The sequence below is a fragment of the Pseudophryne corroboree genome, chromosome 10 (assembly GCF_028390025.1).
Source record: "Pseudophryne corroboree isolate aPseCor3 chromosome 10, aPseCor3.hap2, whole genome shotgun sequence".
Classification (NCBI taxonomy): Eukaryota; Metazoa; Chordata; class Amphibia; order Anura; family Myobatrachidae; genus Pseudophryne; species Pseudophryne corroboree.
The window spans coordinates 280325110-280347349 of NC_086453.1; the positions used below are offsets into that span (position 1 = coordinate 280325110).

At 49.0% G+C, this 22240-nt stretch overlaps 1 protein-coding gene across 5 annotated transcripts in view; it reads left to right on the plus strand.

Annotated features, from left to right (window-relative positions):
- Positions 1-6824: 6824 nt before the first annotated feature.
- SIDT2 (SID1 transmembrane family member 2) overlaps positions 6825-22240 on the plus strand; it is a 106918-nt gene continuing 91502 nt past the window's right edge. For 2 of the 5 annotated variants that reach the window (XM_063943301.1, XM_063943303.1), the window contains exons 1-2: positions 6827-7094; positions 7862-8169. In XM_063943301.1, the coding sequence (XP_063799371.1) occupies positions 7996-8169 (174 nt within the window). In that variant the 5' untranslated portion in view covers positions 6827-7094; positions 7862-7995. Of the gene's footprint in view, positions 7095-7861; positions 8170-22240 lie in introns of all 5 variants that reach the window. The other 3 variants (XM_063943305.1, XM_063943304.1, XM_063943302.1) reach the window with 3 other exon arrangements.

Below are 22240 nucleotides of genomic sequence, written 5' to 3' on the forward strand. Positions count from 1 at the left end.
ATTCAGTGTCTGTGTCTGGGTCTGTGTCGACCGACTGAGGTAAAGGGCGCTTTACAGCCCCTGACGGTGTCTGAGACGCCTGGGCAGGTACTAACTGGTTTGCCGGCCGTCTCATGTCGTCAACTGATTTTTGTAATGTGCTGACATTATCACGTAATTCCATAAACAAAGCCATCCATTCCGGTGTCGACTCCCTGGGGGGTGACATCACCATTATCGGCAATTGCTCTGCCTCCACACCAACATCGTCCTCATACATGTCGACACACACGTACCGACACACAGCAGACACACAGGGAATGCTCTTATCGAAGACAGGACCCCACTAGCCCTTTGGGGAGACAGAGGGAGAGTTTGCCAGCACACACCCAAGCGCTATAATATATATGGGAACAACCTTATATAAGTGTTGTTCCTTATAGCAGCTTAAATATATCAAAATATCGCCAAAAAATGCCCCCCTCTCTGTTTTACCCTGTTTCTGTAGTGCAGTGCAGGGGAGAGTCCTGGGAGCCTTCCTCACAGCGGAGCTGAGCAGGAAAATGGCGCTGTGTGCTGAGGAGAATAAGCCCCGCCCCCTATTTCGGCGGGCTTTTCTCCCGGAGTTTTAGATATCTGGCATGGGTTAAATACATACATATAGCCTCAATGGCTATATGTGATGTATTCTTTTGCCATAAAGGTATTAAATATTGCTGCCCAGGGCGCCCCCAGCAGCGCCCTGCACCCTCCGTGACCGCTTGGTGTGAAGTGTGTGACAACAATGGCGCACAGCTGCAGTGCTGTGCGCTACCTTTATGAAGACTGAAGAGCCTTCTGCCGCCTGTTTCCGGACCTTCAATCTTCAGCATCTGTAAGGGGGGTCGGCGGCGCGGCTCCGGGACGAACCCCAGGGTGAGACCTGTGTTCCGACTCCCTCTGGAGCTAATGGTGTCCAGTAGCCTAAGAATCCAATCCATCCTGCACGCAGGTGAGTTGAAATTCTCTCCCCTAAGTCCCTCGATGCAGTGAGCCTGTTGCCAGCAGGACTCACTGAAAATAAAAAACCTAAAAACTTTTTCTAAGCAGCTCTTTAGGAGAGCCACCTAGATTGCACCCTGCTCGGACGGGCACAAAAACCTAACTGAGGCTTGGAGGAGGGTCATAGGGGGAGGAGCCAGTACACACCACCTAATCCTAAAGCTTTATTTTTGTGCCCTGTCTCCTGCGGAGCCGCTATTCCCCATGGTCCTGACGGAGTCCCCAGCATCCACTTAGGACGTTAGAGAAATAAGAATTTCCAGCCATATATAACTCGTAAGGCTAACTTCAAACATGGCATGCTAACCCCTAGCACACCCCAGCCATTAGCGACATTCAAAAAGGTAAATGAAAATCCCAGCTTCCCCCAAGCCCAACTGAACAGAATAAACTGAGGCTAAGAAAAAAGGGGGCCAGATACATTTAAACTAAATGATAAACAGGCAGTAATTCCCAGCTTGTGGATACCATACAAATGTCCAGCAAATGAACAGTCCTGCCCGGAACCCCAGACCATCCAACAGGTACCGCATGCAATCCCCGACTCAGGGCCTATGATGTGGAACGTGGAGAATTAGGAGAAGACGAATGTCCCGATTTCCGGCCTTCAGATAAATACCAAGCCGCGTCAGTTGCATTGGAAAAGTCCCGAAAAGAGTCCCCCTCAAAGAGCCGTAAACGTGCGGGGTACAGCAGTGCAAAGTTTCTGCCCTCCTGGACCAGGCGGGAGCAAATCTGAGAGAAGTCCCTGCGAGCTCGGGATACTTCTGCGGAGTAATCCTGAAAAAGACGAATGTCACCACCATCCCATGAAAGAGCCCTGTCTCCTGGAAGCAGACCAAATAGCTTCTTTGTGAAGAAAGTTTAAACAGGGAAAAATCACCACACGTGGCCTCGCATTCTGTCCCGTTCTGGGCGGACCCAGGCGGTGGGCCCTCTCCACTACCATGTCTGCACATGCTTCTTGAATTTCCAACAACTCCGGGAGGGACACTTGTAAAAAACGGTACAGTTCTGGCCCTTTAAGGGATTCTGCTAAGCCTATGATCCTGAGGTTATTTCTCCTCGACCTGTTTTCCAGGTCGTCTAATTTATTCATAACTTGGTAATAAGATTTCTGCGTAGTGTCAGCATTCGTTTTCAATTCCGCCACATCTTGGAATACTTCCCCCAATCTTTGCTCAGTGGATAATACTCTCTGGGACAGCTGCTTCAGCTGAGACTTAATGTCCTGCGCCACCTGCGTCAGCTTAGCAGCATGCGCGTCCATGAGGGGCCCCAACGTTACCTGAATTGCTTTCACCACATCTCCATACGAGACCGGAGCTGCAGGGTCAGGGGAGGCAGGCTGAGAACCGTCATCCAGCGGCTGTGTACCCTCCAGTGAGTCCGGTGCGGCGGCCATATTGGATTCTGCCCGCCGCCGCTCAGAGCGGGATCTCTGCTGCTTTGCCGGCATGGGAGAGGTGAGGAACTTCTCCACATGGTGGAGGAAGCTTTCCCCTCACCTAAGCTGTGGGAACCGCCAGGATTAGAGCCGTTTACTCGGCGCTGCGTGCTGTGCTGGCTGGGGTAGCAGTGGGGCGCTCACACCAGGCACCCGTTCACATGGGAGCCTGAAACGGAAGTCAGGTGGGTTTTTTTTTTAAACTGTGACCCTGCAAATGCTGTTCTGCTACACATACCAACATTCCCTGTCTCAGCTTATGTATGAAGGCCTGCTATCACTGAGTCAGGACATGCTTGGATATGTAGTTCACCAGCAGATGTAGAGACGCAGTCTCCTGAGGATGGCTCTACACCCCGAAATGCTGAGCCCTGGCCACTCCAGATGTGTCTGTAGTACACATCCCAGCATGGCCTACACCAGTTTTTACATGGCTATTTTTAGATTACATTACAGGCCATGCTGGTATGTATAGTTCATCAACAGCTGGAAGGCAAAACGTTCGACATCCCTGACGTACCTAAACGCCGGTGAAAGTGTGCTTAGTGCCTTTATTGTATTTTGCATAATGCCATGTACATTCATTACAGATGCAGCAGTTGGACATCCCAATGTGGGAATACAACAAATCTGTCACATAATGGAGCAGCACTGCCGGGGCCTAATGCAGGCCATTCAAATTTTAAAAACTAATTTTAAATGATTTTTTTTTAAACGAAAAATATTAACAATAGTAAAAAAAAAATTAAAAAAAGTTTTGTTTTGCTAAATTGGTGTCTTGTGTTTTTTTTTTATTAAAAAAATAAATAAAGATGTAGAGATGTGTCATCACTTTGTAAGGGATAAAATGAAGAGTAAGAAATAACTACTTAATCAACTACTAACAGACACTTACAAAATAAATGCCTGTGACTTGACTGTTAGGAGCTGATTATTTGGTACTTTCTCACTCCCCATTTTAAAACACAGTAAAAATTAAAGCATATATGGGGAATTGTGTTATGTACATTATGTCAGTGATGGATTTTTAATTAAAAAAGACGGGTAATTACGGGCTACAAATATGTTAAATATATATAATGGAACACTTAAGTGATGCTTGTTATTGTGCTATTAGATGTTAAAACGCTTCTTTAAGAATTTGAACACTTAATTGGACAATCACATTAAAAATCCTTAGTCTAACTGCTTTCTTAATTGAGACAAGAAAAGGATGAAGGGATGCTTAGGGGGTTTAAAAACCCCCACAAAGATGTGTGAATATTTGCAAGCTAACTAAACATGTATAAGCATGCGTAGGTATTGCACATGTACGACAGTGTGTGTTTTTCGCAATGCGTTTGGCAGTCACGCGAACGGAACGCTATCCTGCGATGATACATAATACACACCTACTTTGTGCATTGTTGCATTGTCCTTTGCAGTAGTGCGCGTTTGTTTGCATATGTACGATGTGTAAGCTGCCGTGCGTACGACAAAATTAGAGAACGACTCGGAATGACCCCCTCAGCGTCCTGTCAGTGGAGATAGAGAAACACTAACTTCAAGATTTGGTTCCTACTCCCCCCCTAAGTTCCTGTTGCCAGCAGCCTTCCTGTATCCCAGGGGTGGCCAACCCGCGGCTCTCGAGCCGCATGCGGCTCTTTCATCCGCCGCATGCGGCTCAGCCGGGACCTAGCCACCGCTGCCCTGGCCCCCCCTTCCCCCGCGCTCACTGCGCTGCTGCTGTCACTCTGTGAGGGGAGGAGAGAGCAGCGTGCGCCTCTCCTGCCCCTCACTCTCCGGCGGCGGTCCGTGAGCCAATCAGAGCTCGTGGACCGGCAGCTAAGGCTGCCGGAGCGCGAGCTTTGATTGGCTCACAGACCGGCATCTAGTTGAAGAGACACAGCCGCCGGCGAGTGAGGGGCAGGAGATGCGCACGCTGCGCTCTCCTCCCCTCACAGACAGCAGCAGCGCGGGGGGGGGGGGGGGGGTCATGTATATCTGGCACTGGAGGCATTGCTGGCACTGTGGAGACATGTATATCTGGCACTGTGGGGTCACTGGCATTGGGGGCATAGCTGGCACTGTGGGGACATATGTATCTGGCACTTGGGGGACATGTATATCTGGCACTGGTGGGCATATCTGGCACTGTGGGGACATATATATCTGGCACTAGGAGCATAGCTGGCACTGTGGGGGCATATATATCTGGCACTGGGGGCATATCTGGCACTGTGGGGACATGTATACCTGGCACTGGGGTCATAGTTGGCACTGGGAAGACATGTATATCTGGCACTGTGGGGTCACTGGCATTGGGGGCACAGATGGCACTGTGGGGACATATATATCTGGCACTTGGGGGACATGTATATCTGGCACTGTGGGGACATATATATATCTGGCACTAGGAGCATAGCTGGCACTGTGGGGGCATATATATCTGGCACTGGGGGCATATCTGGCATGGGGGCATAGCTGGCACTGGGGGGAAATGTATATCTGGCACTGGGGGCAGAGCTTGCACTGTGTGGGGACATGTATATCTGGCATTGGGGGCAGAGCTGGCATTGTGTGGGGACATGTATATCTGGCACTGGGGGCAGAGCTGGCACTGTGGGGACACTGCATTGGGGGCATAGCTGGCACTTTGGGGACATATATATCTGGCACTGGGGGCATATCTGGCACTGGAGGGAAATGTATATCTGGCAACGGGAGGACATGTATATCTGGCACTGTGAGGCATATATGTATCTGGCACTGTGAGGCATATATGTATCTGGCACTGTGGGGACATATGTGTATGTGGCACTGTGGGGACATATGTTTCTGGAAGTGTGGAGGCACCCATTTTTTGACACTTTTATATGTATGTGGCACTGTACTGGGACATTATATGTATGTGGCACTGTACAACATGACTAAAAACGGAGTTATGACACAAGGTCATACTCCTACAAACGTCATAACGAAAGGTGTGCGCACAAAATGGGGTGTGGCCTTGAGAAAACTAGGCCACACCCCCATTTTTGCATGGCGCGTGCATTATACTGGCTCTTGCCCTTGACTACAGATCTTTTCTGGCTCTTTGCCTCTGACTGGTTGGCCACCCCTGCTCTAGGACGTAAGAGAAATACATTTTATATCTATGGAATGTGCTTACCCCTTCCCCAGCACCTGCCTCCACTACCGCAGCCCCATAGGGCTTGCACTAACTAGAATGTTGTTGCCTTGTGCTTATCTGTCCTCTAGCTCCTCGAGTCCTGACAGTGACAGCCACTCTGCACGCCCAGCCCGCTCACCGCACACTCTCTGCCCGGCTCCAGGGTAGGACCTCACTGAATGTCACTGCCTGGCTCCCGGCTCCTGTCAAGTCACTGCTCCCAGCTCCAGGGACGAACATCGCTGACAGGCTCGCCGCTCACTTGCTCAGGTCGCGGGTTACATTACAGGTGTCAGGTGATGTCCGCGACCATAGAGAGCAGTGACACCAGGTCACAGGGGAGGAGCGGTGACGATGTGCGCTCTGCATGGTGGCTCCTCAGTCCTCCAAAATTGCAGGATAGACACGGGCGGTTACAATAGAGGAATGGGGGACAATGAGTAAGTGCCCATTCTGGGCAGGGAACACGGCGGCAAGAGACTTCTTTGCCTCTGGCAGTTTCACCCCTGGTTGTGTACCAAACCTGCGCCACAGACTTTTTAATACACTCAGAGGAAACCAACAATTTCTGCAGATCAGTGTCCAAGTCCCCATGCTCTGCTGATAGCTGATACAGTACCCAGGGCTGCCAGCAGAAATTGTGGGGCCCTGGACTGACAAAAGAGACAGGGCCCCTCCCCAATAGAAAAAAATTATCCTGCACTACTCCAGCCCTATGTGATGTCATACATTGTAATATTATATATAGGTGGAGTGTTGCGGATCTAGAGGAACGGTTCAGAAAGCTGATGCACAGTTGAAGGATTGTTTTAAGAAGTCCTCCCTGTGTATCAGCTGCCTGTTGTTTCACAGCCTGGTGCATCTGTCCAGGTATTGGTGGTAGGAGCTAGGGGTGGGCCCCCCTCTCTGTTAGGGCCTGGGACTCAAGTCCCCACAGTCCCACTTTGATGGCTGTCCTGCTGATACTCGTACATGTTCATGGATGTCCAGTATGCATTGATGTGCTTCTCTAACAGAGTCACCGGATGGAGCTGTTACATCATGTGTCAGTATTTACAACACTGGAGTGAAACACCCCTTCATGCTTTCCACAGCACCCACTCCTGTCAAAACGTTGATCATGTGACCAGTCCTGGGATTGCCGTAATATGGAGGGTGACGTCACTGTACGGTCTGATCATGTGACCGGCCCAAGGCTTCTGCTGTATGATGGAAGTTGACGTCATTGTACGGAACTGACCATGTGACCGGCCTGCTGTACGATGGATGGGAACGTAACTGTACGGAACTCTCTGCTCTTCCGGCTACACGGATGCAGCCAGTGCTATTAGTGACTGGCTCGGTCTCGGAGACAGCTGCTGGGGAGGGAGGAGAATAGGGGACCGGAGGTAGAGACACGGAAGCACGGAGAGAGACCAATGGGAGCTTGCCGGAGCTGAATGATGATGTTAGTGGGGGATTTTCCAAGGGAAGGGTGTAAGTGTCCATATAGCCCAGTGTATGCATATATGTGTTTATGTCCCCCAGTGCTGGGTCAAGTTCCCATGGGCACATCATTGTGTGTTATTATAATTATGTAGGCTACATAAATATAATAGCACACAGTGCAGGTCTGTGTATGCTAGAACACAGGTGTGCCCAGCCCCTCACCTGTAATCTTGGCACCTGCTGCCCATCCCTGTAATCCATAGATGGGGGTCTGTTAATGTCCATTTAATGTATTTTTCCTCCTTTAGATGTGACTATGGGGGAGATTTATCAAAGCTTGGTGAGATATAGAGGCCAAATGTACTGTACTACGCCTTGTAGAGAGAAATAATGTGCCAACCAATCAGCTCATAACTGTCATTTTAAAAACACAGCCTGCCTAATGTGGCAGCTAGGAGCTGATTGGCTGGTACTTTATCTCCGTCCTCTTGGTCTCTCTCCAAGCTTTGGTAAGTCTGCCCCCATGAGAGGCTTCTTCATGGGCAAAGTTATAGCAGTTGCCAGAATGTACTATATTAGGCATAAGAATTTATTCTCACTCCTTTATTTGCGTTTTCCTACCTTATCAAACAGAAATGAAAGTTAATGTCTGTGTTCTGGTGTTACTGAATTGTTTATCATTAAATACATGGTGTGAGTGCGGAACCCTTTCAGCTGCTGCCTCTATGCATGTGATGTATTGTAGGATTTTTCATTTATTTTGCATTGTGCCATGAGAGTGTTATGGCTGCATCTCCTCTGTCTGTATTGTGCAGGTACTAATCTGTCTGCTGGTGACTCAGACATGCAGTCCTCTGATTGCATAAGGTGCGGTGAGAAGTCCTGCTGATGTTGGAAGGTGCTCAGGACTGCAGGAACTCTGCGCTCCTCCACAGCTAGCCACAGAAAAATGTCCCCCCTCATCTTCTTCCTGCTGCTGTGGCGGTCTGTGGAAGGGGTTAACGACGTTTCGACCAAAACAATCCAGCAATGGAATGCCGAATTCAACAGAGAATACACTGACTCTGTAAACAATGAATTGCAAAATATATATGCCTTCAATCACACTATGCTGAGGAACAAGGTAAGGCAAACTCTGGAAGGAGATTTTAAAGCTGCCAAAAAAGGGCATACAGTACTTTTATTGTTTGCGTGTGTTATAGCCTTTAGAATTGTGTACGTGTGTACTTGTCCACTTTGTTGCACTGTAAGGAACCCATTGACTTCTTGGTTTTTGTCTCTGTGTCCATAAAAGGGGCTGCATTTACTTTTTTGCAGGTTAACCGAAAATGGGTATTGTGAAAATTTCACATTGTAATACTGTTGACTACACGTGTATTACACCAGGGGCTGGCTGGCAACTTTCAGCCTGGGGGCAGACTCAAGCAAGCGGCCCAGCTTTTCACAGAGAATCTGCCGTCAGGTGGCTCTAGAACACTTAAATTGCACTGCCCCGGGGGGCAGATGGCACCCTGCCCTCCTGCCCAGCCAGCCGCTGTATACACCCTATATTAATATCTTTTCTCTATGTCCTAGAGGATACTGGGGTGTGGATCATTAGATCGACAGTGTCTAGGTCGACAGTGTCTAGGTCGACAGGGTTTCTAGGTCGACAGGGTTTCTAGGTCGACAGGGTTTCTAGGTCGACATGTTCTAGGTCGACAGGTCAAAAGGTCGACATGAGTTTTTCATGTGTTTTTGGGTGTCGTTTTCTCCGTACAGTGACCGGGAAGCCCAGTTAGTGCACCATGTCCTCTCGCCATGCTTCGGGCAAGGTGCCTCGCTCTGCTGCCACTGCGCTCGGCACTGGTTACCGTTCCAATTGTAGTCCACGTGAATCGTTCAGTATGAAAAAGAAAGAAAATGTGAAAAACTAATTTCGACCTTTTGACCTGTCGACCTTGTGACTGTTGACCTATAGTGGTCGACCTAGACACTGTCAATCTTTAGACCGGATCCCCCACATTAGTACCATGGGGTATAGATGGGTCCACTAGGAGCCTTGGGCACTTTAAGAAATTAAGTGTGCGCTGGCTCCTCCCTCTATGCTCCTCCTACCAGACTCAGTTTAGAAAATGTGGCCGGAGGAGCCGGTCACAGCTAGGGGAGCTCCTGAAGAGTTTTTCTACATTTATTTTTCTGTTGTTATTTTCACGCTGGTTGGCAACAGCCTGCTTGCTTCGTGGGAGGGGAACGGCCCAACCTCCCATAGGGTTAATAGTCCCGTTCCCAGCTGACAGGACACTGAGCTCCTGAGGGAACTATTCGCACTCCTCACCACGGTGAGCGTACATTCCCGCAGCACGCCGCCACCCCTAACAGAGCCAGAAGTATGAAGAGTGGTGAGTAGGAGGCCGGCGTCCCAACTAGCGGGTCGCCGGCTGTAATGGCGACATAAAGGTATGGAGCGCAGCACTGACATGCAGGCTGCGTTTCCTGGCTCAGGCAACATGCTGTGTGTGTTAAACCGCTGTGAGGGGCGAGCTGAGCCACTGTAAACATTACCCACACTGGCAGCACTGCTTACAGGGGTTCTAACCTGCTGTTTAGCACCATAAATCCTCAGCCAGTATGAAAAAACCGGGAAGACTGCGCGCCATTGAAGGGGGCGGGGCTTCACTATGAGCGGATCCAGTGGCTCACCTGCGCCATTTTCCCTCTGCAGCTTACACAGATCAGACTGGCAGAGATGCGCAGCTCCTCCACAAGTACTCCAAACTACCTCAGTGGTACCAGGGGGTCATAGCAAGGGGGGGTAGCAATATAAGTATACTAGGACCCTACTAAGGGTACTTAGTTTGCGACCCAGCTAAGTTTGCAATTAGCTATAAGGGCGCGGTGTGGCTGGCTCCAACATACTCTGTGTCTCCCTAGAGGGTGTGGGTTAACGGTGTTTTCCCTTTCTGCTGTGTGTGTGTGTGTGTGTGTGTGTTCTTTTACATTCTACAATGTCTAAGGAGTGTGTCTCATGCACGGCAGAGTGTTTTTCTTCCCCAGGAGAATCTCTACAGTGTACTCAGGACATTATACATTCTCGGGCTGGTGGGTCAGAACCTGCATGGTTGGATTCATTAAAGGGGCTGATCTCAAATATTTAAAACAAATTGTCCCATAATGAGAAAGAGACGCAATACTGAAGACAGTCTGTGGATGACCTGATGAAGAGAATCAGGTCCCATACCAGCGTCTCAGACCCCTGCCTTTTGTCCACAAAAGCATACACTGGCCCAGATATTGCAGGCTGACACTGATGATGCAGAGGAGGGTGACTCAGGAGGGGGGGATGCACCCTGTCACAAGGAATACAAGCCATGATAGAAGCTATTAGAGATGTCCTGCACATTCCTGATAAGGTGACAGAGGAGGAGGAGGAATCTTATTTTAATATAAAAAAGAAATCCTCTGCTACTTTCCCTGCCTCAAATAAATTAAATTCCCTATTTGAAGAAACTGGGGTTAATCCTGACAAGAAGTTTCAGATCCCTAAGAGGTTAATTACATCCTTCCCTTTTCCTCAGGATGATAGGAAAAAATGGGAAAACCCACCGATTGTTGATGCATCCGTATCTAGGTTGTCATACAAGATAGTCTTGCCAGTACCGGGGGCAGCCTCCTTGAAAGTCACGGCTGACCGCAAGATTGAGTCCACCCTCAAATCTCTGTACACAGCTGCAGGGGTGGCCCAAAGACCTACTATAGTTTGTGCTTGGATCACGAGAGCTATTGCAAAATGGTCCGACAACCTAATTGAAGGATTATATTCCTTACCCAGAGGGGAAATTGTTTTACTTTTACAGCATATACAGGACTCTGCAAGTTTTATGGTGGAGGCCATAAAAGAGATAGGCTTGCTAAATGCATGCACCATGGCCATGGCAGTGTCAGCATTCAGGGGCCTATGGCTATGTCAGTGGACTGCGGGTGCGGATTCCAGAAAGGGTGTGGAAAGCCTACCATTCACAGGTGAAGGTCTGTTTGGAGATGAACTGGATACGTGGATATCCAAGGCTATGGCGGGTAAGTCTACATACTTTCCTTCTGCAGCTCCCCCAACTAGGAAGATCTACTCGTCTCCGACTCTGCAGTCCTTTCGGACAGCAAAATTTAAAAATAAGACCAAAGGTTCTTCTACAGCCCTCAAAAGTTATAGAGGTAAACCCTACTACTGCAGGTTCACAGGAACAGCACTCAGGTTCTGTTTCTACTCCGTCTTCAGGATGACGGTGGACCGCACTGCCTGGAAGACAGGCAGGTGGGAGCCCGATTAAGAGATTTCAGTCACATATGGGCGACATCATGCCAGGATTCCTGGGTCAAAGAGCTTATCGCCCAGGGTTACAGACTGGAGTTTCAGCAGCTCCCACCTCACCAATTCTTAAAATCAGGCTTACCAGCTTCTCAAGAGGCAACTATAATTTTACAGGATGCGATTCAAAAACTGATACAGACTTGGGTCATTGTTTCCAGTTCCACCCCAGCAGCAGAACAAAGGTTATTATTCCAACCCGTTTGTGGTACCAAAGCCGGATGGTTCGGTAAGACCCATTTTAAACCTCAAGTCATTGAACCTGTATTTACGGGTGTTCAAATTCAAGATGGAGTCTCTGAGAGCGGTGTTATCAGGTCTGGAGGAGGGGGAATTCCTGGTGTCTGTGGATATCAAGGATGCGTACCTTCATATTCCAATCTGGCTGCCTCATCAGGCTTATTTAAGGTTTGCATTACAGGACTGTCACTACCAGTTCCAGGCCCTGCCATTTGGCCTCTCCACAGCACCGAGGGTATTCACCAAGGTAATGGCAGAGATGATGTTTCTCATCCGCAAAAAGGGAGTGAACATAATTCCGTACCTGGACGACCTGCTGATAAAAGCATCATCCAGGGAGATGTTGTTGGACACCATTGCCCTCTCAACTCGACTACTCCAGCATCACGGGTGGATTCTGAACCTACCAAAATCTCACCTGGAACCAACACAGAGGCTTCCGTTCCTGGGGAAGATACTGGATACGGAGGCACAGAAGGTATTCCTTCCATTAGAAAAGGCATTGGTAATCCAGTCAATGGTGCGGGATGTCTTGAAGCCAACCCAGATATCGGTGCACCTATGAATTCGCCTTCTGGGGAAGATGGTAGACGCCTACGAGGTGCTACTGTGCGGAAGGTTTCACGCAAGGCCCTTCCAGCTGGATCTGTTGGACAAATGGTCTCCACATACACCAGAGGATAAGTCTGTCGCCAAAAGCCAGGATTTCTCTAACGTCCTAGTGGATGCTGGGGACTCCGTCAGGACCATGGGGAATAGCGGGCTCCGCAGGAGACAGGGCACATCTAAAAAAGCTTTTAGGTCACATGGTGTGTACTGGCTCCTCCCCCTATGACCCTCCTCCAAGCCTCAGTTAGGTTTTTGTGCCCGTCCGAGAAGGGTGCAATCTAGGTGGCTCTCTTAAAGAGCTGTTTAGAAAAGTTTTTTTTTAGGTTTCATTCAGTGATTCCTGCTGGCAACAGGATCACTGCAACGAGGGACTTAGGGGAGAGATCTCCAACTCACCTGCGTGCAGGATGGATTGGGATCTTAGGCTACTGGACACTGAGCTCCAGAGGGAGTCGGAACACAGGTCAGCCTGGGGTTCGTCCCGGAGCCGCGCCGCCGATCCCCCTTACAGACGCTGAAGAAGACGGCAGAACGGAGGTCCGGAAACAGGCGGCAGAAGACTTCACAGTCTTCATGAAGGTAGCGCACAGCACTGCAGCTGTGCGCCATTGTTGTCACACGGCTCACTGACCTAGTCACGGAGGGTGCAGGGCGCTGCTGGGGGCGCCCTGGGCAGCAATATAAGTACCTTATTGGCAAAATAAATACATCACATATAGCCATTAAGGCTATATGTATGTATTTTAACCCAGGCCAGTTCTTAAAAACCGGGAGAAAAAACCCGGCGAAAAGGGGGCGGAGCTTATTCTCCTCAGCACACAGCGCCATTTTCCCTCACAGAAAGGCTGAGGGGAAGGCTCCCATGCTCTCCCCTGCACTGCACTACAGAAACAGGGTTAAAACAGAGAGGGGGGGCACTGATTTGGCGATATAAATATATATTAAATGCTATAAGGGAGGAACACTTTTATAAAGGTTGTCCCTGTATAATTATAGCATTTTGGTGTGTGCTGGCAAACTCTCCCTCTGTCTCCCCAAAGGGCTAGTGGGTCCTGTCCTCTATCAGAGCATTCCCTGTGTGGGTGCTGTATGTCGGTACGTGTGTGTCGACATGTATGAGAAAAATGTTGGTGAGGAGGCGGAGCAAATTGCCTGTAATGGTGATGTCACTCTCTAGGGAGTCGACACCGGAATGGATGGCTTACTTGTGGAAGTACGTGATCATGTCAACACGCTGCGAGCCGGTTGACGACATGAGACGACCGGCAAACAAATTAGTACCTGTCCAGGCGTCTCAGACACCGTCAGGGGCTTGTAAAAACGCCCATTTACCTCACGGACACTGACTCCAGTGTCGACGGTGAAGAAACAAACGTATTTTCCTTTAGGGCCACACGTTACATGTTAAGGGCAATGAAGGAGGTGTTACATATTTCTGATACTACAAGTACCACAAATTAGGGTATTTTGTAGGGTGTGAATAAACTACTTGTAGTTTTGCCTGAATCAGATAAATTAAATGAAGTGTGTGATGATACGTGGGGTTCCTCCGATAGAAAGTTATGGGCGGTATACCCTTTCCCGCCAGAAGTAAGGGCGAGTTGGGAAACACACCTTAGGGTGGATAAGGCGCTCACACGCTTATAAAACAAGTGGCGTTACCGTCTCCAGATACGGCCGCCCTCAAGGAGCCAGCTGATAGGAAGCTGAAAAATAGCCTAAGAAGTATATACACACATACTGGTGTTATACTGCGACCAGCAATCGCCTCAGACTGGATGTGCAGCGCTGAGGGGGCTTGGTCGGATTTCCTGACTGAAAATTTTGATACCCTTGACAGGGACAAGATTTTATTGTCTATAGAGCATTTTAAGGATGCATTTCTATATATGCGTGATGCGCAGAGGGATATTTGCATTCTGGCATCAAGAGTAAATGTGATGTCCATATCTGCCAGACGAAGACACGACAGTGGTCAGGTGAGGCAGATTCCAGACGGCACATGGAAGTATTGCCGTATAAAGGGGCGGTCCATCGGACCTGGTGGCCATGGCAACAGCTGAAAAATCCACCTTTTGTTCCCCGAGTCACATCTCAGCAGAAAAGGACACAGTCTTTTCAGTCTCAGTCCTTTCGTCCCCATACGGGCAGGCGGGCAAAGGCCAGTCATATCTGCCCAGGGGTAGAGGAACGGGAAGAAGACTGCAGCAAGCAGCCCATTCCCAGGAACAGAAGCCCTTCACAGCTTCTGCCAAGTCCGCAGCATGACGCTGGGGCAGTACAAGCGGACTCAGGTGCGGTAGGGGGTCATCTCAAGAGTTTCAGCACGCAGTGGGCTCACTCGCAAGGGGACTCCTGGATCCTACATGTAGTATCCCAGGTGTACATTGGAAATTCGAGACGTCTCTTCCTCACAAGTTCCGGAAGTCTGTTTTACCAACGTCTACCTCCGACAGGGAGGCAGTATTGGAAACAATTCACAGGCTGTATTCCCAGCAGGTGATAATCAAAGTACCCCTCCTACAACAAGGGAGGGGGTATTATTCCACACTATATTGTGGTACTGAAGCCAAACGGCTCGGTGAGATCTGAAATATTTGAACACTTACATACAAGCGTTCAAATCAAGATGGAGTCACTCAGAGCAGTGATAGCGAACCAGGAAGAAGGGGACGAGATGGTGTCACTGGATATCAGGGACATTTACCTACATGTCCAAATTTGCCCTTCTCACCAAGGGTACTTCAGGTTCGTGGTACAGAACTGTCACTATCAGTTCAGACGCTGCCGTTTGGATTGTCCACGGCGCCCCGGGTCTTTACCAAGGTAATGGCCGAAATGATGATTCTTCTTAAAAGAAACTTGGACGCTTTCCTGATAAGGGCAAGGTCCAGAGAACAGTTGGAGGTCGGAGTAGCACTATCTTTAATAGTTCTACGACAGCACGAGTGGATTTTAAATATTCCAAAATCGTAGCTTTTCCGAGGACACGTCTACTGTTCCTAGGGATGATTCTGGACACAGTCCAGAAAAAGGTGTTTCTCCCAGAGGAGAAAGCCAGGGAGTTATCCGAGCTAATCGGGATCCTTCTAAAACCAGGAAAAGTGTCAGTGCATCATTGCACAAGAGTCCTGGTAAAAAATGGTGGCTTATTACGAAGCAATTCCATTCGGCAGATTTCACGCAAGAACTCTTCAGTGGGATCTGCTGGACAAATGGTCCGGATCGCATCTTCAGATGCATCAGCGGATAACCCTATATCCAAGGACAAGGGTGTCTCTCCTGTGGTGATTACAGAGTGCTCATCTTCTAGAGGGCCACAGATTCAGCATTCAGGATTGGATGCTGGTGACCACGGAGGCCAGCCTGAGAGGCTGGGGAGCAGTCACACAGGGAAAAAATTTCCAGGAAAGTGTGATCAAGTCTGGAGAATTCTCTCCACATTGATAGAGCTAAGAGCAAAATTATAAGGCTCTAAACTTAGCAAGACCTCTGCTTCAAGGTCAGCCGGTATTGATCCAGTGGGATAACATCACGGCAGTCGCCCACGTAAACAGAAACGGCGACACAAGAAGCTGGAGGGCAGTGAAAAAACTGCAAGGATTTTTCGCTAGGCGGAAAATCATGTGATAGCACTGTCAGCAGTGTTCTCTCCGGGAGTGGACGACTGGGAAGCAGACTTCCTCAGCAGGCATGACCTCCACCTGGGAGAGTGGGAACTTCATAGGGAAGTTTTTCCGCATGATTGTGAGCCATTGGCAAAGACCAAAGGTGGAAATGATGGCGTCCCGCCCGAACAAAAAACGGGACAGGTATTGCGCCAGGTCATGAGACCTTCAGGCGATAGCTGTGGATGTCCTAGTAACACCGTGGGTGTAACAGTCGGTGTATGTGTTCCCTCCTCTGCTTCTCATAACCAAGGTATTGAGAATTATAAGATATAGAGGAGTATGAACTATACTCGTGACTCCGGATTGGCCAAGAGGGACTTGGTACCCGGAACTTCAAGAGATGCTCACAGAGGACTAAGGGCCTGGGGAGCTAAGAAGGGACTTGCTTCAGCAGGTACCATGTCTATTCCAAGACTTACCGCGGCTGCGTTTGACGGCATGGCGGTTGAATGCCGGATCCTGAAGGAAAAAGGCATTCCATAAGAGGTCATACCTACCCTGGTCAAAGCCAGGAAGGAGGTGACCGCACAACGTCATCACCACAGGTGGTAAAAATATGTTGCGTGGGTGAGGCCAGGAAGGCCCCACGAAGAAAATTCAACTAGGTCGAATTCTACACTTCCTGAAAACAGGAGTGTTTTGAGCCTAAAATTGGGGTTCTTTAAGGTTTTAAGTTTCGGCCCTGTAGAATTTCTTCCGAAAAGAATTGACTTCAGTTCCTGAAGTCCAGATTGTCAAGGGAGTATTGCATATACACCCCTTTTTGTGCCTCTAGTGGCACCGTGGGATCTCAACATAGTGTTGGGATTCCTTAAAATCATATTGGTTTGAACCGCTCAAATCTGTGGATTTGAAATATATCACATGGAAAGTGAACATGCTGTTGACCAATATCTCACATGGACAGTGACCATGCTGTTGGTCCTGGCCTCGGCCAGGCGATTGTCAGAATGGGCGGCTTTGTCTTACAAGAGCCCATATTTAAATTTCCATTCGGACAGGGCAGAACTGGGACTCGTCTCCAGTTTTCTTCCTAAGGGGGTGTCAGGTTTTTCACCTGAAACAACCTATTATGGTGCCTGCGGCTTCTAGGGACTTGGAGGACTCCAGGTTATTAGACGTTGTCAGGACCCTAAAAATATATATATATATATAGTTTAGGACGGCTGGAGTCAGAAAGTCTGACTTGCTGTTTATATTGTATGCACCCAACAATATGGGTGCTCCTGCGTCTAAACAGACGATTGCACGTTGGATCTGTAGCACAATCCAACTTGCACATTCTGTGGCAGGCGTGCCACAGCCTAAATCTGTAAAGGCCCACTCCACTAGGAAAGTGGGCGCATCTTGGGCGGCTGCCCGAGGGGTCTCGGCATTACAACTTTGCCGAGCAGCTACGTGGTCAGGGGAGAACACGTTTGTAAAATTTTACAAATTTGATACTCTGGCTAAGGAGGACCTGGAGTTCTCTCATTCGGTGCTGCAGAGTCATCCGCACTCTCCCGCCCGTTTGGGAGCTTTGGTATAATCCCCATGGTCCTGACGGAGTCCCCAGCATCCACTAGGACGTTAGAGAAAATAAGAATTTACTTACCGATAATTCTATTTCTCGTAGTCCGTAGTGGATGCTGGGCGCCCATCCCAAGTGCGGATTGTCTGCAATGCTTGTACATAGTTATTGTTACAAAAATCGGGTTATTCTTGTTGTGAGCCATCTTTTCAGAGGCTACTTCGTTTTGTTATCATACTGTTAACTGGGTTCAGATCACAAGTGGTACGGTGTGATTGGTGTGGCTGGTATGAGTCTTACCCGGGATTCAAGATCCTTCCTTATTGTGTACGCTCGTCCGGGCACAGTACCTAACTGAGGCTTGGAGGAGGGTCATAGGGGGAGGAGCCAGTACACACCATGTGACCTAAAAGCTTTTTTAGATGTGCCCTGTCTCCTGCGGAGCCCGCTATTCCCCATGGTCCTGACGGAGTCCCCAGCATCCACTACGGACTACGAGAAATAGAATTATCGGTAAGTAAATTCTTATTTTCTCTTCTGTGGTGGCTTCAGACTTCTCACCTGACCGAGGGTCGAAGGTTCGGGATTCAAAATTGGATTCTGCTAACCACAGACGCAAGCCTCAGAGGTTGGGGAACAGTTCCAAGGAAAATGGTCAAGTCACGAAAGCATTCTTCCAATCAACATTCTGGAACTATGGGCCATATACAACGTCCTTCTACAGGCATCACGTCTTCAAGATCAAGCCATTCAAGTTCAGTCGGACAATGTGACTGCAGTAACGTACGTAAACCGATAAGGCGGAACGAAGAGCAGAGCAGCAATATCAGAGGTGACAAGGATTCTCCTCTGGGCAGAAAGGCACGCTGTGGCTTTGTCGGCAGTCTTCATTCCGGGAGTAGACAACTTGGAAGCAGACACGAACTCCACCCAGGAGAGTGGAGCCTCCACCCTGAGGTGTTCGGGTGCTTGACACGTCGGTGGGGAATTCCACAAATTGACGTGATGGCCTCTCGTTTAAACAAGAAGCTCAAACTGTATTGTTCCAGTTCGAGGGACCCACAGGCAGTGGCGGTGGACGCTCTGGCGACCACATGGGCCTACCAGATGGTGTATGTGTTTTCGCCACTTCCATTGATCCCAAAAATTCTCAAAAGAATGAAAAGCGAAAAGGTTGAAGAAATTTTCATTGCTCCGGACTGGCCAAGAAGGGCTTGGTACGCGGATCTACTGGAAATGCTCCTGGAGGATCCATGGCCTCTACCTCTTCAAGAGGATCTCCTGCAACAGGGGCCGTTCGTTTATCAAGACTTACTACGGCTACGTTTGACGGCATGGAAGTTGAGTGCCAAATCCTAGCCCAGAAAGGGATTCCGGACAAGGTTATTCCGACTTCGATCCAAGCCAGTAAGGGGGTAACGTCTAAGCATTACCACCGTATTTGGAAAAATACTTTTCTTGGTGTGAGATCAGAATTTCCTGCGGTGGAATTTCAACTGGGACTTTTTCTGCAGTCAGGTGTGGATGTGTGCCTACGCCTGGCCTCCATAAAAGTCCAGATCTCTGCCTTATCCATTTTCTTCCAGAAAGAATTGGCTTCCCTCTCTGAGGTTCAGACGTTCTTGAAGGGTGTTCTGCACATCCAACCACCCTTTGTGCCTCCCACGGCACCTTGGGATCTCAATGTGGTGTTGCAGTTCCTACAATCAGAATGGTTTGAGCCTTTACTGGAGGTGGACGTTAAGTTTCTTTCGTGGAAGACTGTCACACTGTTGGCCCTGGCTTCAGCCTGGCGTGTGTTGGAAATGGGGGCGTTGTCTCACAAGAGCCCCTATTAATTTTTCATGAGGATAGAGCTGAACTCAGAACTCGTCAGCAGTTTCTACCAAAGGTGGTGTCTGCGTTTCATATCAACCAACCTATTGTGGTTCCGGTGGTTACCGACACCTCTTCTACCTCAAAGTCCCTAGATGTTGTGAGGGCTTTGCAGATTTATGTGAAGCGGACAGCTCGACACAGAAAGTTGGACTCACTGTTTGTTCTCTATGACTCCAATAAAATTGGGTGTCCTGCTTCAAAGCAGTCTATTGCTAGTTGGATCAGGCTTACTATCCAGCATGCTTACTCTACGGCAGGTTTGCCGGTTCCAAGATCTGTACAGGTCTACTCTACTAAGTCGGTGGGTTCTTCCTGGGCGAGTGCCCGGGGTGTCTCGGCTTTACAGCTCTGTCGAACAGCTACTTGGTCGGGTTCGAACATGTTTGCTAAGTTCTACAAGTTTGATACTTTGGCCAAACTGTGGGTCCTCAGAGGCCAATCAGTTCTGCAGGAACCTCAGCACTCTCCCACCCGGTTTGGGAGCTTTGGTACATCTCCATGGTACTAATGTGGACCCCAGTATCCTCTAGGACGTAAGAGAAAATAGGATTTTAATTACCTACCGGTAAATCCTTTTCTCGTAGTCCGTAGAGGATACTGGGCGTCTGCCCAGTGCTTCGTGTTTTCCTGCAAGGTTACTTGGTTAAGTATTATTGTCGGTTCAGCTGTTGCTGTTCCTGTTCAAGTTGGGTTAGCTTGGCTTTCCTCTTGTTTCGTGTGTACTGGTTCGACTCTCACCACTGTCCTTTAAATCCTTCTCTCAAGGTATGTCCGTCTCCTCTGCACAGTTTACAGACTGAGTCTGATAGGAGGGCCATAGAGGGAGGAGGCAGCGCACACTATTATTTTCTTAAAGTGCCCTAGTGGACCCGTGTCTACCCATGGTACTAATGTGGACTCCAGTATCCTCTACTGACTACGAGAAAAGGATTTACCGGTAGGTAATTTCAAATCCTATTATTACTTTATTTTATAGTACTTATTTTTTTGTCCTCATTTACATTTGTCACAATCATATATTTCAATGTTTTCATTATGAGAGTTAAGGAAGTGGCTAATGCATTCTCTGTATAAAGTGCATTAGGGAGGTGTAACATGTATGGCAGTGAAGGCACTCAATTAAACTCAATCTCTGCCATCTTCAAAGAAGGGACAAAATTAAATTTTCTGGTGATTAAAAAAGTCATGTGCCTACCAGGAAATAGTGAATGTTTCCCTGTTAATCCCCTCCTGTGCTTGTTGAATCCAATTTAAATAATCTCACACAGCAAAATAAAATAATGTTGGTGCAAAATGAAATGCACTCGTGTCTGGCATTGAGCCACAACGTCCCTATCCAGCTAATCATATGGTGCAAAACTACAGCCTCACAGACTCCTTTTTTGTCACTTTTTTATGTTCATTACTTAAAATTGCACAAATTGGCATTTTATACCCCAGAACCTGGAGGTTTCTGATTTCAGAAATTACAGTTTGTGATTGTACAAGCCTAAAATGGAAAATCTGTTTGTTGATTGGGGGATGGCACATTATGCATGTGATCTACTAATAGGTTGCAGAGCAGTATGGGCCTAATTCAGGTTGGATCGCAGTTTGCGATCCAAACGTAAATTTTGAGACAAAGATGCGGGTGAATGCGCAACGCCCGTCCTGTGCATGCACCCGCATTTTCTGATTGACAGGCAAAGGCGGGCGAGGGGTGGGGCTGGCAACGCTCTGTTTCCAGGGAGGAAACGGGAGTGTTGCTTGGGCGGTGTGGCGCGAATGGGGGCAGAGGCGGCGAAACGGGCGTGGCAGGGGGGTGATCACGGCGACAGGCCTCCTGTGCGGGCGCAGCTAGGCTGAGCCGGCAGGAGGCTTTCTTAGTTTCTGCTAACAAGCAGAAATTGTGATGCGTTCGATTTCTGCTTGTTCAACGAGGGGAGGCTCCAGTCAGCATGCTGGGCGGCCTTGCCCAGTGATAGGCGGCCCAGAGTATGCGCTCCAAAGGATTGCAAATTCTGCTAATTAGCAGATTTTGCAATCCTTAATGAATTAGGCCCTATATTGTGAAAGCATGCTGTATGTTCGGGATTTGGTATGAAATCCCTGCAGTGAGAATCCCAACAGTCAGGATGCTGACAGTTAAAATCCCTATGGATCCCGGTAAGTTTTTAAACCCTACCCCTCCCGCAGCCTAACCCTAACCACCCCTATCACCGCAGCCTAACCCTAACCACCCTTATCACTGCAGCCTAACCCTAACCACCCCTGTCACCGCAGCCTAACCCTAACCGCCCCTGTCACCGCAGCCTAACCCTAACCACCCCTATCACCTCAGCCTAACCCTAACCACCACTATCACCTCAGCCTAACCCTAACCACCCTTATCACTGCAGCCTAACCCTACCACCCCTGTCACCGCAGCCTAACCCTAACCACCCCTATCACCTCAGCCTAACCACTACTATCACCTCAGCCTAACCCTAACCACCCCTATCACGCAGCCCAACCCTAGCCACCCTTATCACCGCAGCCCAACCCTAGCCACCCTTATCACCGCAGCCTAACCCTAGCCACCCTTATCACCGCAGCCTAACCCTAGCCACCCTTATCACCGCAGCCTAACCCTAACCACCACTATCACCTCAGCCTAACCCTAACCACCCTTATCACTGCAGCCTAACCCTACCACCCCTGTCACCGCAGCCTAACCCTAACCACCCCTATCACCTCAGCCTATCCCTAACCACCCCTATCACCTCAGCCTAACCACTACTATCACCTCCGCCTAACCCTAACCACCCCTATCACGCAGCCCAACCCTAGCCACCCTTATCACCGCAGCCTAACCCTAGCCACCCTTATCACCGCAGCCTAACCCTAGCCACCCTTATCACCGCAGCCTAACCCTAGCCACCCTTATCACCGCAGCCTAACCCTAGCCACCCTTATCACCGCA